The sequence below is a fragment of the Platichthys flesus genome, chromosome 7 (assembly GCF_949316205.1).
Source record: "Platichthys flesus chromosome 7, fPlaFle2.1, whole genome shotgun sequence".
NCBI classification, from domain to species: domain Eukaryota; kingdom Metazoa; phylum Chordata; class Actinopteri; order Pleuronectiformes; family Pleuronectidae; genus Platichthys; species Platichthys flesus.
The window spans coordinates 7,308,153-7,328,240 of NC_084951.1; the positions used below are offsets into that span (position 1 = coordinate 7,308,153).

Sequence of the window (20,088 nt, forward strand, 5' to 3'; positions counted from 1 at the left end):
GCAGGGTGTAGCCATTGACTTGTCCCAGAAAATTACATTTTTTGCCAAAGAGAAGCCTAATAAGAGGTGTTGTTGAATGTGTCAACAACACCTCTTATTAGGCTTCTCTTTGGCAAAAATTAAGAATATGTTTTTGTGGCTATTTGGATTGACATGAAGCTATTCTGGTTGAATCATCAAGTGAGATGTCTGTTTCTTTGCTGAAAAAGGTTTATGGTATAAATCGGTGGCGCAAAATATATACATAAGACAAGCAAAATGGTATTCTGTGTTGGTGCCATATGCATTTCTTAACGCTGAAACATATTACTCCACAGGAGCCATTCACGCACCTCCGTATCAATCATTCAACCATTCAACAAGCCACCGCGATCTTTAAGGTGCAAATTATATGCGGCTGGTAACCTACCTAAAGCTGCTTTCACACATGGCCTGATGATGGTTTTAACATGCAACAGACGGAAAGAAAGACAAACCTATCTCACTGTGAAAACTGGTCCAACATCCCAAGTCAACATTCAAATTCAAACAGTAAAATGTGCTTATAGCCTTTATTTGGGGGTTCTCCTTTTAGAGGTGGAGCTGATGAAGCACATTAAATGATCCAAAATCCAAATGCCAAAAAGAGAACATTTAATTAACTAATTAAATTTAAGAAAATAAATCATAAGAAATTCTTGTTCTGTGCATTCGCGCTCTGCATGTCAATATATTTGTCCGAATAGATGGAGCCGTGCTGCCCTGAGATAATAAATTAAAGATATTCAGAATCATTGTTTTTCATCAATTAATCATTATCGGAAGAAGATAATAGGCGGAAAAAGAGAACTGTGAGGCGGCTCTGTCAAATCTGGCTCCGCCTCCTCCCCACTAAATTCAACAGTGAAAACTTCTAGTGACCACATTTGTCCCACGTCAAATTCATCACTATGAGCGGTTGATTATATAAAATAATTGCGTAGTTTAGAAGTGAAGAAGCCTCTTGGATGAGAGGTGAAACGTCTTCAAGAAACTCAACCGAGTCCATTTGACCTGTTTTTAGCACTTGGATTTATCATGACCTGGATGACTGAGAATCTACACACCAAATTGCATAGCTTATTTATGATAGTCCGCGAGCCTGAGGGAAGGCCCACACACGCACCCAGTTGCTCATCACTGGTCTATATAATGGTGATGGGATTTGTTCCGAGAGAGTAAATCACTACCTAACACTATACAACTCAACACTATGTAGCCAGTCTTTATCCTGCGTTTCATTGATATTGCTGTGTTGCCTTGATGTTTTACCTTGCTCTAGGAAGTCATTTCTGATTGCAGACACCTATTGCAGTAAATTGTTCTGTATTCCTTCATATCATGCCAGTACACACATCATAGACCGCACCGTAGTCACATGGCTTCATATGGTTGAGATAAAGCTGACGGCTGTAATGGAAACATGTGGATATGAAGTAATTGAGTTGTCCAAGGACTTCTCAGAAATGCCTCCAGCTCTTCTTTGTAGTGGTGGCCAATCAGCGGCGTTGAGGATGACAGGAAGTCAACTTGCGTCTTGTGTGAAACAATGACAGAAAATGCAAAAAGCGGAATGTGCATGCTGTTTTTAACTTTCCCCCAGGGTTCGTATTTATGCATTGTGTCCTATCTATAAGAGAATTAAGCCTACATCCTGTGGTTTTTAGTTTGGCTGAAGTTGGATTGGAAGATTTGTGCAACTTTGCCGCCAGCCACTATTGCCTCTGAATAATGAGTTGAGTTGTCCTGGAAACTGAGATAATCTTTTTCTCCTACAGGAAATAAAGGGAACACAGTTTTATTCAGATATCTTTGTTTCAAGTTTTTCTTTTTGCATATTTAATGGCCGCTAGTTGACAGCAAGGCGGAGCCTTGGGACTATTTTACAATGTGATAACTGTCCTTTTTGTAATAAAAAAGAATACTGGAACAGTGTTTTACCCAGAGGACACACAGACAAATGCCCTACATTCAGTGGCTATTAAAGGTTCTTGTTTTAATTTTCTGCCTTATGTGGCATCTTTAACAAGCTACAATTCACATTGTACAATAATCCTTTGTTCTAAAGTTGTATCTTTTTGTCTTCTGTTCTCGCACGATGAAAACCTGCTTAGGAAACTCTGTGCTATCTTTTGGTGTTTTTTTTTTTAGAGGAGCACAATGAAAATAAGGCGTAAGGGCTTCAATGTATTTTTTTCCTCTGTTATTTGTAATGCCTGTAATGACTGCGTTGCAGTTTTATAGGTGTTTTTTAATATCTAATAAATATCAATCAGCCTGTTAATACATCACAGAATTGACATGTTGTTTTCCATCCAAGCTCTCAAGTGTTTTTTTCCAAGCTAGTCTTGCACTGTAGTCCTCACTCGCTGCCCTTTTCATTGTCACATGTTAATGAGCTTAACGTCACAGCTCTTATTGTGTTTAACGGTGTAATTGATCTTAAAGGACAAAGCCTTTTCGAAAGTTTTAATTTTCCCGGAGATTAAATCATTGAGATCTAAATGTCAGGTGTAGTACCCTTTAGCGTGGCACGGAAAGCTATTTGTTTTCATTAGGAACGGTTTGAACAGTTGCCCTTTTTCTTGATCTACAGTGTAACATACCATTGAACACTACCGGCTCAATAGAGATACAGGTTGATTTAGAGAGTTTATTTCTGCGACCAAATCTGAACACAGAGACAGTGGATTATTATTGTTATCGATAAATGCGCATAATCCTTTCATTTGATAATTATCGATATTAAAAGTCATCAGAGAAATAACATCATGTTTTATCATTCTCTTTTTGTGGGAATGTTAATAATCCGAATTTAATACTATTCTGTAGATGGTTTCAACACTGTTAACCTTGTTTAGACCAGGTATTGCGTTCACACTGCAAGATGAATGTGGCCGCAAGCATTCCAGGACACCTCCGAATGTGGTCTGACACCCCGTTCAGACCTGGTACTAACATCTGTCCTGAGGGATTCCATCACGTGTGCTTGGAGAAAACGTATGATTTTCCACATGTGATTGGATCTCTCAGGATGGATGTTCATATCAGGTCTGAACATGGCCTGTTTGATCGGATCTCAAGACACATTGAACTCTGGTTTGCATGCATTCACACCTGAACTTGGAGCTGTCCACATGTGATTGGATCATTCGGGACGGAACCAAGGCTGACCCGGATCTACGTGTCTTTTAAGCTGGGTCTTTGATATGTCTAATGAACAGATGTTGTGCAAATAGTCCTGTTTGGAAAATATCTACATTGAAAACCTAAAATGTTGATATGTAGCTTTGAACTCTTCATTCTAATAACTTAGCATTAGCTTGAATACAATAGAGTAATTCATCTTCCCGCTGTATGGATGTATAGAGTTTAATCTGTGTGACAGTTTCTATGTTTCTGTCCCACTCCAATGGCTCACACTCCAGTCTACCCTCTCCCCCTCAGGTCTGCTTCTTAATCTCTAATGATGATAAATGTGGCCTGTGTCTGTATTGGCAGCTCTGGGTTATTGGCATACTGACAGAGTTGTTAAGATGGATAACTATGTAGGTGTGTGTATGTATGTGTGAGTGTGGGCTTCCCTCCTCCCTTTTTTGTTTTGCAGCTTTGTCGTGAAATAAATTGATTTGTGCGTCTGGTCAATGGAGAAAATGGATTTGTGGGAAAGGCTGAAAAACAACACCTAAATTAAACTTAGTCTCAGATTTTTTTGTTTGTTGAATCCTTTTGAAATGTGCAGTGAACAATGAAAAACCACACAAAGAAAACAGAAAATTAAGATGTATTCACCTCGTCATGCACTAAAACACATCTCTTTTTATGAGTGTGTTGTAACTTTGTGTGTGTGTGTGCGTGCAGGAGATGGTTCGTCGTGGGGAGATCTTGGATGACAGCATGGAGAATGAGTTCTACCTTCGCCGCCTGGATGCCGGACAATTCGTCCTCCAGTTGATCTGCTACATTATGGTGGAGATAAGCAACTCTGGGATCTCACAGGTATACAGACACACACACACACACACACACTGGTTTGCCAAACATGTCCCTCGCAATAATTATGTTACGAGGACATCTGATCAGAGAAGATATAAAAGCAGACAGGACTCAGCTGTTTTTTATGGCGGCTGCAGTCAAGTGGCTCATTCCCTTCACCACTATTTTGGGTTTCAGTAGTGTCTTGCAGTGCTGTGGTGTCTCAGAGTGGACACAGAAACTATTTGTTTCCGCAGTATAAATAGCTGCAATCAGGCTCCACTCACTTCATGTTATTTAGGTGTTAATCATAAATTAGTTTCCATTTGAAATTGCAGTTCCTATGACTATCCATCATGCCGCCCAGCTGGTATTATGACTTAAATTTAAATTCTCCTCATGTCTGGTAATGACAGGGGAGCTGTTATAATTCTGTGGCTATTGCACATATTTTTTCCATTTAGATTTAGTTCCTCAGTGAACAAACATGAACAAAAACTTAACCTTCAGCCTTTTCAGTGGGTGTTTCCAGTGGAATTGACTGACATCTCTCAGCCCTATGTTGCCTCGAGACATGCTGTCACTTTCTTTGGCGAGCTACTGACTTGAGCACATCAAAGCCTCAAAGTCCTGTTTAGCCTATGAACATTGATACAAAACCATCCATCCATCCTTCATCTGAACGCTTATCCTTAGCAAGTTGGGGGGAAGCTTTTTGGTCACGTTATTTCCAAATCTGCTGAGTCATGGTTGGCAGCTTTGATCTAGCACCATGGTTTTCCCATATAAAAAGTTTGTTCTAATTGAATTAATGCCAAGTGTTGTCTTTACTAATTACATCAATATTTAGATATACACTGATTTATTTGCAGGAATTGGATTTCAAATTCACTTTGACTCTTAAACAACAGCGTGCTTATGATCCTCTTTTTCTCTCCATGTAGCTGCAGCAGAGAGTCCATCAAATCCTCAACCTGAGAGGAGGCTCTGTTAAAGTAGTACGCCACATAATGAGAGGTGAGTAACTTTATTACTTCTCGACACAGTAAAAAAACAAAAAGCATTGGAGGGGCCAAGTACAAGGTATATACCTGCCATTTCATACATCATGATGATGCAAAAGTAAATGCATCATTACTGCATTTGATTTCATTGTCTGACTTTATCATGACTTTATAGTTACAAAACTCTAATCATATGATCTAAATGTTTTTTTGGTCTATATAAGCTTTGGGTCATGTCTATAGTCCAATAAGCAACTGCAGACATTTGATGAAACATGCATTTAATTTTTTTAATGTAATTTTTTGACTTCTCTGTAACTTATTTATAACGTCACCTACCTCATGACAGCCTATGATAGGGAGTAATTTACTGATCGACATATGCTGCAACAATCTGGGATATGGGAAATGTTTTTCGGACCAAAAATGTATGTCCATTGACCTTTGACCCATCAATTTAATATATCTGGCCTGCAAGTAATGCTAATACTAAGTGTCCCGAAAATCGGTCTTTAAATTATTGAGTTATTTTACACACGCACACCTATCTTGGTAACAAACAGTTAAATATAATGTAGTGTTTCACTCTTTTAACAGAAAATCTGATCTCTTTTTAATTATCCCAATCAGTTCTGCTCTGCTCTGGTTTCTCTGCAGTAATCTGCTCTCACTGAAACTCATTTCTTGCAGATGCATGAATTATTGTGTACTGCTGGAGCCTTTTAATGTAAACATATGGAGGAATTGTGCGCAAATGATGTTGGCTTCTCGCCAAAATAAGGTGAACTGTACATAAATAATGAGGCAGGTTAAAAATAAAGGCTGGACTTTCAAATAAGCAACTTCCTCCCAATAAAGAACATAATTTAAGGTTTATATAAAGAATCTTCCATATGCAGTTACTGATACAACTAATATTTTACCTCATCTTTTTGTCATTCAATTTCCTGCATGAATTCTGCCCACTAAATATTATTTAACTCACCCACGTGGTTCTGTCTAAATAAAACTCACATTCTCTATGTGCCCTCATCAGTCCTTCATTTTGACCTGGCTTCACTACAAATTCAAATACAGAAAATAAAATGTTTAAAAGATGTGTATTTTAGCTGTTATTTGTGCTGCCCCTACATCTAAAACAGACCATATTACTTTCATTAGAGCACTTCATTGACACATTTAGTTTAAATCCTGTTTTTGAGTGCTTCTCACACTGGCAGGGAAGCAACATTTTGGGGGGGGATGTTGGTATAATCACTGCTCTTTGGCTGTGGCAGGCGTTTGATAGCAAGCCCGTGCTGTTCGCCTGCCAAAGCGGTTGCGCTGGAATACAATGAATTACTATGAATAATGTCATTCTTCCTTATTCTCTGGAACAAAGAAATAAACTTGGGCCAACTGTGGAGCCTGGGTGTCAAAATGCAGCTTTCTATTTTTTAAGGTTAAGTAGGTTTTGTTTTTTATAATCCAAGCAAGTATTTTGTGCCAATGTCAGTTCTCCAACTGATCACACTGTTCTGTGTATGGAAAACTTCTGCAGCATTGGAGCAGAGGTGGATTTGTAATAATTATGGTCCCGACTATCATTTAATCTAAAAAACAGATTAGACACGGAATACTATCCAGCATTTCAAACATTTCAGTAGAAGTGTTGATGGGCTTCTCATTCACATGACCTCTGTACAGATGGTTGCACAATAAGAAGTCATGCCTCCCGCTGTGTGAATATGACTGTTATTTGTTCATATTGTCACCGTGAGAGGAGCACACACTGTCGCTCATTCTCTTCTACCCTCTGTCCCATTCTGTCCAGCTGTTTTGGTTTCCTGTTTGCGTTTCGAAACCCTGGCAGTTGTGTTATTTTCTTCCCGGTGTGACATCCATCCTTTCTGTATCATTGTCGGATAAAGCCCGAGGACGCGGCTCCGCTCACACACCCTCTGGCTCTCGGTGGCATGTAGCACTGTAGATAAAGTCATCCGTCACGCATGGCAGTGCCAGCAAACATGGCAATTCTCCAGTCCCTGCTCTGTGTGTTTCAGTGTGTGCCTGCTTTTGCATGCATGCACATAGTCATCTGCATATTTGCATAAAGGTGTGCATTGCTTGTCTGTGTACTTTTTCCCTAACGAACAAGATTTTTTGTGTTTGCCCGTAGCACGCCGACATGTTTCTGTGTGCATGCCCCTTCTTGCTTTCATGTGCATATTTTTCTTACATACTAATCTATGCAGATATGAACATGTTGAGCTTGCTCCTTTGTGATACAGTTTTCATATTGGACTCATGTCAGCCCTTGCATGTCTTTACATATTAATGTACATCTTACTCGTCCTTGATCTTCTCCCAGCTTATTTTTCATGCATTGTGTTGTGTTTGTGTGTTTTAGGCTGTGTGTATATGCAACAATAACGTCATGATGCTGGTGCCTCAGTCCATTTCAAAATGTGTGTGTGTGGGGGGGGGGGGGGGGGGTCACTGTGTGTGCCCTCACCCTTTATATTAGGCCACACTGTGGAGCCCTTGCCATTTGAAGTGCCCCACCCGGTGAATGTGAAGCCACAGGAAAAAGGTTAATCACATGCAGAGTACGTCGCCGGCTCTGATGTCTTGACCTTACTGATGTTAGTTTGCTGAATGAGAAGCAGTTCTGCAGGAGGGAAGGATTAGCACCCTGCATGGAAGAACATTGATTTTACTGACTTGGTGAAAATCTGCAGTGAGATGTTTCCTCTTAAGTACTTTACAAAGGTCATTTCCCAGGTAGTTAAACTTTACGTAATCATAAAGAGACGTTCATTGTCTCTCTTTACATGAATTAGCAGACATATTGTTACATTGGGTTATGTTTAACACTCTAATGGGCCTTCAGGGTAATTCTAATGGAGCACTGATAATAAGTCTGATGAGTAGAAATGAAGGACGTTCAGTTGATAGTTAATAAGCTTAATGGTCTCCTTTGCCTTCAAGCTGGCTTAAAGATATAATAACAATTCTTCATGAAGAGGTCTCAAAACAACGAGTCCTATGTTCTATATTTTGTTGACTTGCTCAGTAAAATTATCTAATATGTTTCCAACAATGTACAAACAACAAGAAATCACGATTTATTCAAGGTAAAAGGACGTTTCATGTTGCTCACTTTTTAATTGCTTCTTATTCACTTTATCTGTAGCTTTTTCCATCTTCAAGTTCCACAACGTTTATCAAGAGCATAGTCTTGACAGTGCGACAGCAGGATTTGCCGATTTCACGTTCAGATTTTTGAAGACTCAAAACTTTCATTCAAATATTCCCTGCTTGTGCTTTGCTGCACTCCAGCTTCGGCTCTTCTCCTCTCGCTCACACTGCTACTGTGCGCACATGAAACATCTGCTCTCTCATTCCTCCTCTGCTCTTGCATTATTCTTTTGTGCTTTTTTTTGCAAAAAGTGAGTAAAAACTCCCCAACCAATAGAATGCCGAGTGTACGAATGAAAGGTAGCTGTGGAACAGTGTCTTGAAAGGCAGCAGCATCTGCCTGACATACAACATTTCTCCAGCGATCCAAACTGTGCTTATTGTAATGAAGCAATATGTTACCCAATGCTCATTGATTTGATAGATACATAGGTGATAGTTGTTAATGCTGCCATTTTCCTTCAAAGGCCTTGGAAACGCACCTAAGCAGATGGCTCGCTGAATGTAGCCATACACATTAGCTGGTGTTTTGTTTCAAGGTGTCCTTTTTAATGTTTAGACACTCATATTTTAAGAGACACTATTGCACTTAGCATTTCAGACCAATGCGTGTGTGTACCTAGATAATAAGCCTGTTGGTCTTGATGATGAGAGCAGATAAGACGACTTAACAGAGCATGAGAGAGGCTTTGATTTCCTCTTTGTGAAGCAACACGTGTGTGTCCGGGACGCTCTCTGTGACAACTTCTGATGATTTGAATGCATGATTAGATTAACACACACCAGGATCATTTGTGAAAATGCCCCGACTGATGTAACCAGTTCCAGCCGCAGCTGTAATCACACTCAAACATGCTGGAGTGTGTCTCTACCCGTGGCTGCTGCTCCTGCTGCTGCTGGAAATGATTCTCCTCGTCCTCATGGCAGATCAGTCCCAGTCACTGACCTGAGTAATAGCGATGCTCAGTACTGTATTGTCCCTCAGCCGCGTTGCCGTGGTGACAGCAGAGGAGAGTAGCAGCATGCCAAAGAAAAGGTTCTGCAGAGAGTTGAGGTGTCACAGAATCTCTGACCTTTCTGTCTGTGCGGCTGCTTGCACCCCCATTTAGAGACACGCGCACACAGGGACAATGGCAGGCGAGCAATGAAAAGAGGCCGTAGGATTTCATGTCTCTGTGCAATCGCTCCCACGTCCCAGAAAACCTGCTTTTCTCAGTCAACCTTTTTTTTTTTAGGTGAGTAGCATCCCCAGCCTCCAGGGATCAAATTCAAATCCCTGGTGCTGCCATTCAGGCCCCCCCCCCACACACACACAGCCCCAGCTCCGAATCTTGAACTTGCTTTTTAACTTTACTCCCAGCGCTTTGGTCTTTCTCAGCCCAGCTCTCCTCAGAATACCCAATGATGGAGTGACCTCTGCGTGTCTTCTGAGCTCAGCTCAAAACTCTAAAAGCTGTTCACGTACGATACTGGTCCGCTTCCCTTACAACTCAAAATATAACTGACGTTGCTACCGACTTAAATGCCGTCTGATCTATTCCTGCACTCCTCTGTCATGCAGTGATGGAGGGTAGTGCAATTTAGATTACTGGGAAAAAAAATTTCTCCTTCTCCTCAATGACATTTCAGAGAGATATTGTACCTTTTGATGACTATACATCTGTACTTTTGGTAATGTGTAATTTGTTTGCAGGACTTTTACTTAAATGTACTTTTACATTGCTGATTTTCTACTTTTCCTGAAAGATTTTAATTTAGTTTGGTCAGATCTTATTCATCGATGGTTATCGGGATGGGAAGAGGATTTCAAAACAACTTTTTCAGTAATACGTTATCGACTCTTCTTCCTCTACTGCTGTCATGCAACCTTGTGATACCATGACTTTGAATTCTTATTATTAAACTCTTTCAGAACCTTGGTGGAAATGCTAGAATAATTCTATTGTAGTAAAACCTCGATCTGCCTTTTGTAGGTTTGGCATCACTCCTATTGAGGCTTATAAGACTGCACAGTTAACCAAAGCAGCTAGATAATCATAAACTTTTCAGTTAGCCAGCCTTAAATGGTAGAGAAAATAAGAACAGCACTGTTTCGCCCTAAGCCTTGCAGGCTCTCGTCACAATAGCCCCCTTCATTCACTCCTCCCTGCAGTTTCCCCTGTCAAAGAGTGTGTTTTCATCTTTCTGTCTGCGACATCCTCAGGTTTAATGTGTAAACCCTGCTTCGGCACAGAGGATGGCTGAGAGACAGAGCAAATGCCCTGCACTCCACCGGGGCTGCAGCAGCTGCAACTTTCTCTTTCTGCACATTAGACTCACAAATCGACTGTCGACCGGTCTCCAAGGCCTTGTGTAGGAGGCAGACGCACAAAATGAAGAAAGCGCTCAGGAGAGTGCGATGAAGTACGAGCACAGCGCAATACACCTGGACCGATTACTGCTCACAGCCGGAGGACACGGTCACCGTCCTGGGACTTCTCACAATACGACAGCAATTTTTCAAGGAAATATCTTGTAATAGGACTTTTGTTACAAAACGATGACTTGAGACCGTCTAGACTAGATTATTAAATGCTCTGTCTCTCACCTTTGTCTCTAAAAAGTCTGTGTTGTGTATATATATATATATATATATATATATAAATGTTTCCAATCTATGTGTGTCTACATTTTGTTGCTGTTAATATTCTCACCTTTTACTCCTCATTTGTGGTCATCAGGTCACTAAACCTAATTCTGCTGTTTAACTCTGAATAAGACTAAACAACGTTTAATCAAATGTATCCTCCATACAGTGGTGGTGGGGGGGGGGGGGGGGGGGGAATCCGACATGTGAGTTTCTGGCTCCTTCTAGCCTCTTAAGTCAGAGAGCCCAGCCTGAGCTGTCGACTCAACTAATCCGCTGACTTTTCTTTGTCTTGTGCAGAGTACGCAGAGAGCATCGGAGATGGGAAGAGTGACGAGTTCAAAGAAGCCGAGCGGAAGAGGATCATGGATCTCGTCGAAGGCTTCTAATCTCACTTTTTCTATTTTACGCATACACAAACAAATCTGTTCTTTCTCATGAGAACACTGAAACCCCCTCCGGTTCTGATCTGGGACCAGATTTGACTGTGACCTCGATCCAGTCGTCTGTTTTTCTGTAACATTCTGAAGGTAAAGTCATTGAGGACGTTTACATGCACGAATTTACTGCCAAGTACTTGTCTGCCACAATCATTGTTATGTTATTTTGTTATTTTTATTTATTTATTTTTGAAGGAATTTAATAACATAAATTAACCTTGCCTCAATCTTTCACATCAGCTTTGGGGGGAAAAGAAAGATAAATTCAAAAAAACAAGAAACTCATAATTAGATGTTTTATTCATCCTGATTAGAATCATGGTTAAAATCCAATGACGAGCGTGCATGTAAATGTTCTTATCCAAAAGCAGAAGGAAATCAGAATATTATAGATTGACTGAAACACACAACCAACAGGAGATATACTCAGAGCTGCAGATTCTGTTCAGTGGTGTTGGATAATAATACACATTCCTCTCACTTTACCTGGTTTGTTTGTTTTTGAATTTTGTGTGTAAAGTATTTTCTAATAAAACATTTGGTAATAATTTCCTGATTGCATGTTTTTTTTGTTTCATTATTGTCACTGTTTCATGAGTGAACTCGTGCAGCTGGTTGATAAGGATGTGCACATGGATCTCATAACTGCACTTGGTTATTGTTGCACATGGGAATTGATGGAGTCAACAAAGCTGTATCTGTCAACACACACAAACACACAGTCCTCACACAAAGACTGCTGCTCCTTTAGGTCACTGAATGCATATGTTTGACCTTAATTGAATTATTCACAAATATGACAGAATACAACTAATGCTTGTTATTTAATTCCAACAATTCTTAGCTACGTGCAAAATCAATCAATTCTGATTTTATTGTATAGTTCCTAATCCCAAGTAATGTAGATGCACATCTCAAATAGTCTCAATCTAAATAAATAAATATCTCACATAATTTTTTTTAGAGGCATTTTTATTTCCCCTCCAAAAAAGTATTCACCTAAAAAAGCAATTAAGCTTGTTTAATTCATCTTCCTAATTCTACTTCTTTGCTTCCCGCTGCGGCTAAAATGTGCTTCTGACATAATATGGAGAGAGCATCTTTGTGTCAGTAATCGAGGTGGGGAGCCGTGGAATCAAGTCACTGGTTTCCGGCTGGAGCCAGGGATCACCAACTGGTTCTTGGTTTTCAACTGGGGTCAGGGAGTTACGGCCGGTAAAAGTCCGGAAGCCCAGAATAAGCACTACCTTGGCAGAGGTGCTTATTCTAGTTCTGCCTCTCATGCACCACACATCACTATAGAAACATATGTATAACCAATTGCTTGGCATTATAAGCGATTGAGAAAGGAGACAGTTCACTGCAGAGGAGGAGTTTGCTCTAAATTTTGTGTCTATAGAGATAGATATATAGGTTGATGGAAAAATATAAATGGAATTACCTGTTGTCACTTATGAGCACACACTGCTGCTTAACTTTCTAACCCAGAAGGAAAGTAAGGAGATGATGTAATATTTAAATCACAATAAGCAAACATTTGACTCAGTGATGATTAAAGTCAGATTCTCAATCAGTGCATGACCTATCCTGTCTCATACTGGCTGATGTTGATGAATAGAAAATATGTCATTGGTTGAGAGTTGACGGATTTAAAAGTTGGAAGTTTAAACATCATAGTTCATTTAACCTGACAGATGAAGCGTATCTGTTGCCAGCTGCTGTTTCTGAGGTCAACAAAGATCTGTCCATTTCAACTGGCTTCATGCAAATACACATTCTCAAAATTCTCCTAACTGCACAAACTTTGTCTTGATAACACGCTGGTAAATTGTCTCTTTCTGTTTGATGAATGCCACCTGTTCACCAGCATGTGCTTGTCGGTGAGATTTGATCATCAACATAAAAATTTGGATAAAACCTTATATCTTGTTGGGCTTTAACAAAACGTTTACCAAAGATAAAAGAAACCCCACTTGAAGTGCTATGGTCCAAAACACTCAGTTAATCACTAGTATGAACCACTTAGGAACAAATCTGTTTGTTTGACTGATTCTTTCATGAGGTCAAATGACAGTAAATTTAGGCCGATTACAGATTCAGAATTAATTGTTGTCATATTGCACTACTGGCAACATGCTTTGTGCCTCACCAAGCCATACTACCTCACCGAATGTGGTTAGCCTGTTTGTTTACCAGACTTTTTCTTCTCACTCATTGTATTGTCTAAAATTGTACTTTGTGCATACATTGGTCTGACCAAAGCCACCTGAGGACAGTTTGTTTGTATGAAATTTAAACTATGAGGTGATAGATGGAGATATGTAAAATTTCTTGTTATCACTGTCCTGCTGACCGTCCCTTCCCTGCCTCTGAATTAGATGTCAATGATTTTCTATTTGCCTCTTTTATGCCCTGTAAAAGTGAAAATGACACGACCAGAGACTGGATCTTAAAATCTTGCATGCATTTGTTAATCTGGTTTTCGGAGAACCTTCAGTGATCTGATCTGTTGTCATGTCACACTTACTCATACTGAAGTGATTTATTTAATGGGTACACATTTGGTGCCAATTGGTGAACGAGTATTTAACAAGATTTAAGGCAAACAACATTCTCTAATTGACATTTCTCAGTTCTCTTCCCAATGTGACACTATTACCATTCTCCTCCTACTCTAAATTCCTGCAACACTCATTTTGTGCCACACCCTCTCTGGGTCCCTGACCATGATCACGGCAGGAGGCAGCGTTGTCGGGAGAGAACAAGGGGGGGGGCGCCTCTCCCCGACAGCCGTCACATCTGCTGCCTTTCCTAAGTGTCTTCACAAACTCTTATATCGCTCGGTAACAAGATGGGTAGAACGGCGGGGCGTCGTTTGCATATTGTATTGGCAAAGGAGGCTCGGCCCCATGCATCTCTTATCAGTGATTATGACTGTGGCGTGTTTAACAGCAGTTGTACAGCAATTTCACAGCCGAGGGGAGGGAGAATAATTGTATTTTCCGAATGAATGAGTGCAAACACTGTGCACTGCTGTGCTTTTGGGATTCTCTCCTTTAGTAGGGGACTGAGAGGAGAAGATATTCTGTTATTGAGTAAGCACACATATGGAGAAAAGTGCACAACAGGGGCATTGCATCTTAAAGCTTTGGTGTATACAGTACACAGGGCTCTTAATAATAAGCCTCCGAGTGTCTGTACCCATCGTTTAGAGATACTGTCCTTCTATTGAAACACTAATGCAAGTATAGGTCCACTACCAGTGATCCTTAGTCGTTTTAAAATGGACCCTCAGCAGAAGTAACCTGTATCTGAACATTTCAGAAAACAAGCCTGACTTTAACCGAGGCCAACAAAATGAAAAGGGAAGAATCTTAGGCCTGGAAGGACCCAACTGAGAGGCCCGTTCTCTCCATGTAATAGGACAATTAAATGTGTCACTGTGTCCTTGCAAATTGAGATGAAACCTGAGGCTCTATGACTGTGTGGCATATATTCAAGAGGTAGAGAAGATACTTTTTCAGTTGTAAAAATGTTAATAAATTCTCATGGTGCAACAGAGCTACTATCAGAGCTTCCTCCATTTTACAGATCTCTTGTCCCTGAAATCCAGCCATTTCAGAAATTTATTTGAAAAAATCAAAAAATTTAAAGAAAACCCTGACATGACTTGGGGTCCCATGTATATCTTTCAATATTGTTATTATTATTTTTTATATAGCTGTTATTGTTATTTATCTATAATGTATTTTAACCATTTACTTTCTTGCTGTTAAGAGCGTTTTACTTTGTGCTGAAAAGTGCACCGCAAATAAAATTCTTATTGTTATTATTACTACTTATAAAAGTGTCCTTAAAAGCTGTGATTACCTGACTCTTCCAGCCTCAGTGTGAGTCAAGAAACATCTAGAAAGAGAATCTTATTTCAAACACAAAAAAATAAGTGGAGAACTTTGGGAATCTTGAGTCAGTGAGTCATTTCCCATCAGGACAGGTAAGAGAAGCATGATAGGGAGGAAAGATTGCATCCATCCTTGTCGCCTATCAGTTGAAATCACCATGCATGACATGTCTGAGCTGAACTCGTCCAGCGGACACATTCAGCCATGAACATGTTCATATACAGACAACAGACACTCGCTGCAGTGTAATGATGCTGCCAGAGGAAGAGGCAGCCCTGTGCTGGCTTCTTAACACCACTCTATATTTATTTATGTTTATCTGAAATCAGAGAAAGTGGGTGAATATAGACGACAAAATAGCATTTCAATTTTAAGACTTCTGAAATTACAGGCAGATGTTGATTTTCAGAGAGGGAATAATTTGAGGTTTGGATCACACAGGCGAGTGGGGGTGTTGATGACTTCTCTAACATCCGATATACACAAAAATGTAAAGAAGAATATCTCAGGATGAAAAAGCCGTGCCATACATGTGGAAGCCGCAGATAAAGATGAGCATTCTGCGACACCTGTAAACAAAAACGTCTGATCTCTACAGAACAATTTATACATAACAACCTGCCTCTTGGATATGATTCCGCGAACATTCTCCAGAGTTAATGTCTGAAGATGGCTTGAGATGTATAAATGCACTTTAAAATAATCTAAAATGTCCTTGATTCCTAAGGAAGACCAATCCTGCCTCGCAGCCTTGTCAATATGTGAGTTCACACACACATAATGCTGTCATAATTCCAACACATGGACTCAAAACAAAGCTGTTCATTGCTGAACCAACTGCTACAGCAGCGGTCAGAATGGGTCCTGAGCCCGGCTGCTGTAAAAGATCGGCTCTCATTGTCTATGTTATCTGACAGTGCAAAAACACATTCATTTCCCCTGACTGTTTTATTGTGGCATAACACAAATATTACCATGGCGCATTATTCAGTAATTGGGCCTAATGACATCCCAGAGGTAAACTGTCCACCACTTGGTGATCATTATAAAGGCTTCACTGCCAGCAGTAGGAGAGAACAAAAAAAATCCAATATATTGTTCTGTTTTCATACATAACACCCTCTGCATTTTTTCCGTCTGTGTTCAATTATTAGGGAAAGCTGTAGGAGCAACGTTTTAACTATTTTCTTTTTTATGTTCTCATAGAAAGTCTCTTGAAAAATGAACGTGACCCTCTGCAATAATGGGGCTAATTGAAGAGGGTAATTTGAGTCAGGTAATGTAATCCGTGTGTTAGGGTCCCTGGCAGTGCAAAGAAATATCCACAAGGACTGGTGACCGCACAAGTTTAAAACAGAGGCTGTATGACCAGCTTCTGATAATGGACATGGGAGGAGATTAGGACATGTGTAAAAAGCAGCTACAGAATATAACCTATGTTACTCTCTCCTCCTCTAAACTGCATTTACATGAACATTAGTCACATGCTGCTCCACACTGCAGCGCAGGTAAATTCTCAATCTCACGGGAAATTGAACAAAATTCAGAGTAGTAAAATACTGCGTGGGATTCTGGGATTGTGGGATTGTTTGCAGCAACTGGTGCAGAGCAGAGTCGTAGCTGCTCGGTCACAATACAGTAATTTCTGCATCTGTAAAATGTAGACACGGCCTATATACATAACGTGATGTCTTTTAAGAGCACAACATGATTATCTGTAGCTCCTGCTATAAATAACCATCTGCTGAAAGGATACAAAAAAAACCTGACGACAACACCATGAAAGAATATCTAAAGTAAACAACAGTTGAGGCTGTCTGCCCTCTCAGTAAGAAAACAATGTTTACATGGACACATGTACTTCAACTATTGGCCTAACTCAGAATAAGACATTATTTTGATCATGGTGTTTACATGAGTTGCTCATAGAATATTCCCTTCATATTCCTGTCTACATGTGACATAAATGTAGCACGATTATGACTCATTTCATTGTGTCCAACATTATTCCACCAGTTTAAAACCCTAACCTGGAATAGCTTAAAGTACGATGCTAGCGTAGACCCCTACAGGTTCTTTTGATCTGTCAATCTTGTTTAGCTACAGTCAGGGCCTGGGTCGGTAACTCGATATCGCAAAAAAAAATTGAAAAACTCCATTAGGACGTTAAAATGTGATAAAGTCGTATACATGTTTATGTAGTGTGGTTAAGAACGGAATACTTCAGGGCATAGTTAAATTAGTTTGACCTAATTTGTAAGTTATTAGGAAAATTATAGGTCTTCCATTACGCTTCGGAATGACGTCTCACCCGAATAACCCAACCAACTTGATAGCGTTCTAGTTGCACAGGAACAATGTTTGCATTAGTCGTTCATAATACACAAGCATTACGCGGCATTTCACGCTCTAACACCGTAGTAAAACGTCTAAAACTAAAAACACCTATCACTACTGTAGATATACGAGGGGGCTATTTTAGATTTTGAAGTTCCTACGACCTTCTGAGCCCATAGTCCGACTTGAGGTGGGGCTCCAGTTACGACTTCAGACTCGGGGTTCGTAAGTTCAAAGCTCGGAGATTTAAAGAACACAGCATTATTCCATCTATTATCAGGTTAATATCAGAATATCGTCCTTGGTAACATAGACAATGTAGCTTGGAGCGCCTCCATGTTGTATACCTGGCTGTAGAAATGTTTTCTTAGTGTACTTTGTTTTACGTATTTATCTACCATTAATAAAACGTGATGATAATACAGATGTTAGGAGTGTTTTATCTGGTCTTTACATAAAAAGCGCTCAAAATTACACGTGTTCCAGAAAAAGGCTAGTAGACGTGTGTTGAATGTCCCGCCTCTTATAATTGATATAGCTTCATCTCAAGCCGCGGCACTCTCCGCCAGTGAGCAGTGTCCGTCCGCCCTTTGCAGAGCGCAGTGAGGAGAAGCAGAGCGTCAGTCAGTGCGCTGGATGTGGAGAGAGGCTGCAGCACCGTCTCCCTCTCAGGTACCTCGCTCCTCCATCCGACAGACACTCACCTGGATCTAACATAGCACAGACAGAGAGAGAGGAACCCTTCCAAACGACGTGTCCTCCACCCGATGTGAAAAGAAGCGAGGGGAGCAGATCCACACCAAGAAGAGATGGGAGCGTTTCGGCTGCTGCTGAGGAGTTTGCATTACATGCTGGGACTCTCCATCCAACTTAGTGTCGCCACGAGGCAGGCTGGACACGGGGAGGTGGAGAACCACATCTCCGGGAACGGTAGGTCCACAGCCCCCCTCGTTCCTCTTGGTGTTTCAGGTGCCGATGATGTCTTCTGGGGGGGGGGGGGACTCAACAAAGAGCAGGCTGATAGCAACTGATGCCACAGTGTGTGTGTGTGTGTGTGTGTGTGTGTGTGTGTGTGTAAACCTGAAGTGCTTCTGGTTTGCACTGTCAATGGTTGAGGAATCATCAGCCTGTCATTCAGTGAGCACATGTCTATTGTCCATCATATAACTCCAACAAGGCTGGTACAGTATTTTATATTTGCCACGTATAGATTATAGATTTTTAGAATTTTCTTGTCTAGAATTAAAATGGGATGTTAACGTAATACAGATGTACTGGTTTGGAGGCAGAGAAAAAAAGAAAAAAGAAAATTATGTAAAAATGATAGAAGAAACGACGGCTCCGCAAAAGTGGAGCCAGAGCGTCTCAATTGCCACTTTGTGGTGGGATCTTTAATCCCACCTCACCCACCTGGGATCTTTAATCCCACCTCTTCCATGTTAATGGATGGGACATAGAGCATCCTAAAAAGTAAATACACGTCAAATAAAATGTTCTCAAATATGGTTTCTGTCATAGTGCGTAGTTGTTATCACACTGATGAATGCTTATATAATGCATGTCTCGTAAGTTATTTGATGTGGTAAAAATGGGCGAATGTTACGATCGACAACTGATCATTATTGGTCAAGTGTATGTGTAGATGTCACCTTGTAACCACGGCTCCGGCCCTGATAGCTATACTGCGCAGCCTCTGGCTCCAGCTCCAAATACGCAAGATGGCAGCGATTGTATCCTGGATATTTTGGCTTCTGAATATTGGGAGGAAGTGGAGACGTGTCATCCATCTTTATTGATAATCTATGGTTAGAACTAAGGCAGTAAGTATTTTAATCATTTAAAGTCCAATGGCTCATAGAAAACAAACGAGATACATTTTCCGGGCTTCTAAAGAAATCAAAGTTAATTTCCACAGCCTTGTTTCGGAGTGTAGGAATTGTGTTCTCGTGATGAGCAGTGAGTCAGTGCTCATGACAGATTCAGTTTCCTCCTCACTCTCCTTTCTTCTGATCACTTATTTATTCAGCTGATAGCAGTTCATATTCCTCTTTTAACATCTGATGAACAATCTCTGCCCCAGCTCCAAGCTGCCTCCTCCTCTCTGTCTGAGAGCTTCCCCAAATGGCCTCCAGTGTTTACACCTGGTTACGTCATATCATCTTAACACGGAGGAGTGTGTGTCACGGCTCTCTGGTTTGTCCCAGCAACTCTGCCGACCTCCACAGGTGTCTGGCTGGCAGATGTGCCGACGCCCGCGAGTGCGTTTGAAAAAAATCCGGCGAGGAGCAGAGGGAAGGGAGATGGAGTGGAAGTGATGGCCAGCAGGTCTGAACGCCTCGGTGCCCTTGAGGCAATGACTCTCCTCCTGTCGATCAGCCTCTCTGGCTCCTGTGAATGTGCTCCATCATCATCACACACAGCAAACAGCTCCCGCACACTGTATGACACCCACGGCTCTGTTTGCGTCCCATAAACACTAAACTGCACTGTGCATCCATAAAGGTGCTTCAGTTTTATTAAATCTGCTGGTTTCAACACGGGTGAGATTCCCACTCCCTTTCACGTGAGACACTGGTGTCGGGAATGAGCATGTCCGCACCCACTCA

General features: G+C 40.8%; 2 protein-coding genes across 2 annotated transcripts in view; both read left to right on the plus strand.

The window, feature by feature from the left end:
• The window catches only part of ctnnbl1 (catenin, beta like 1), a 48,879-nt gene extending 37,080 nt beyond the window's left edge, over window positions 1–11,799 (plus strand). Inside the window, exons 14-16 of the mRNA XM_062392100.1 lie at window positions 3,880–4,017; window positions 4,938–5,010; window positions 11,104–11,799. Coding sequence (XP_062248084.1) covers window positions 3,880–4,017; window positions 4,938–5,010; window positions 11,104–11,192 — 300 coding nt within the window. The 3' untranslated portion in view covers window positions 11,193–11,799. The remainder of the gene's footprint in view (window positions 1–3,879; window positions 4,018–4,937; window positions 5,011–11,103) is intronic.
• A 6,291-nt stretch (window positions 11,800–18,090) lies between these two features.
• Window positions 18,091–20,088, plus strand: part of LOC133956231 (V-set and transmembrane domain-containing protein 2-like protein) — a 44,860-nt gene continuing 42,862 nt past the window's right edge. Inside the window, exon 1 of the mRNA XM_062391127.1 lies at window positions 18,091–18,412. Within this exon, the coding sequence (XP_062247111.1) occupies window positions 18,292–18,412 (121 nt within the window). The 5' untranslated portion in view covers window positions 18,091–18,291. The remainder of the gene's footprint in view (window positions 18,413–20,088) is intronic.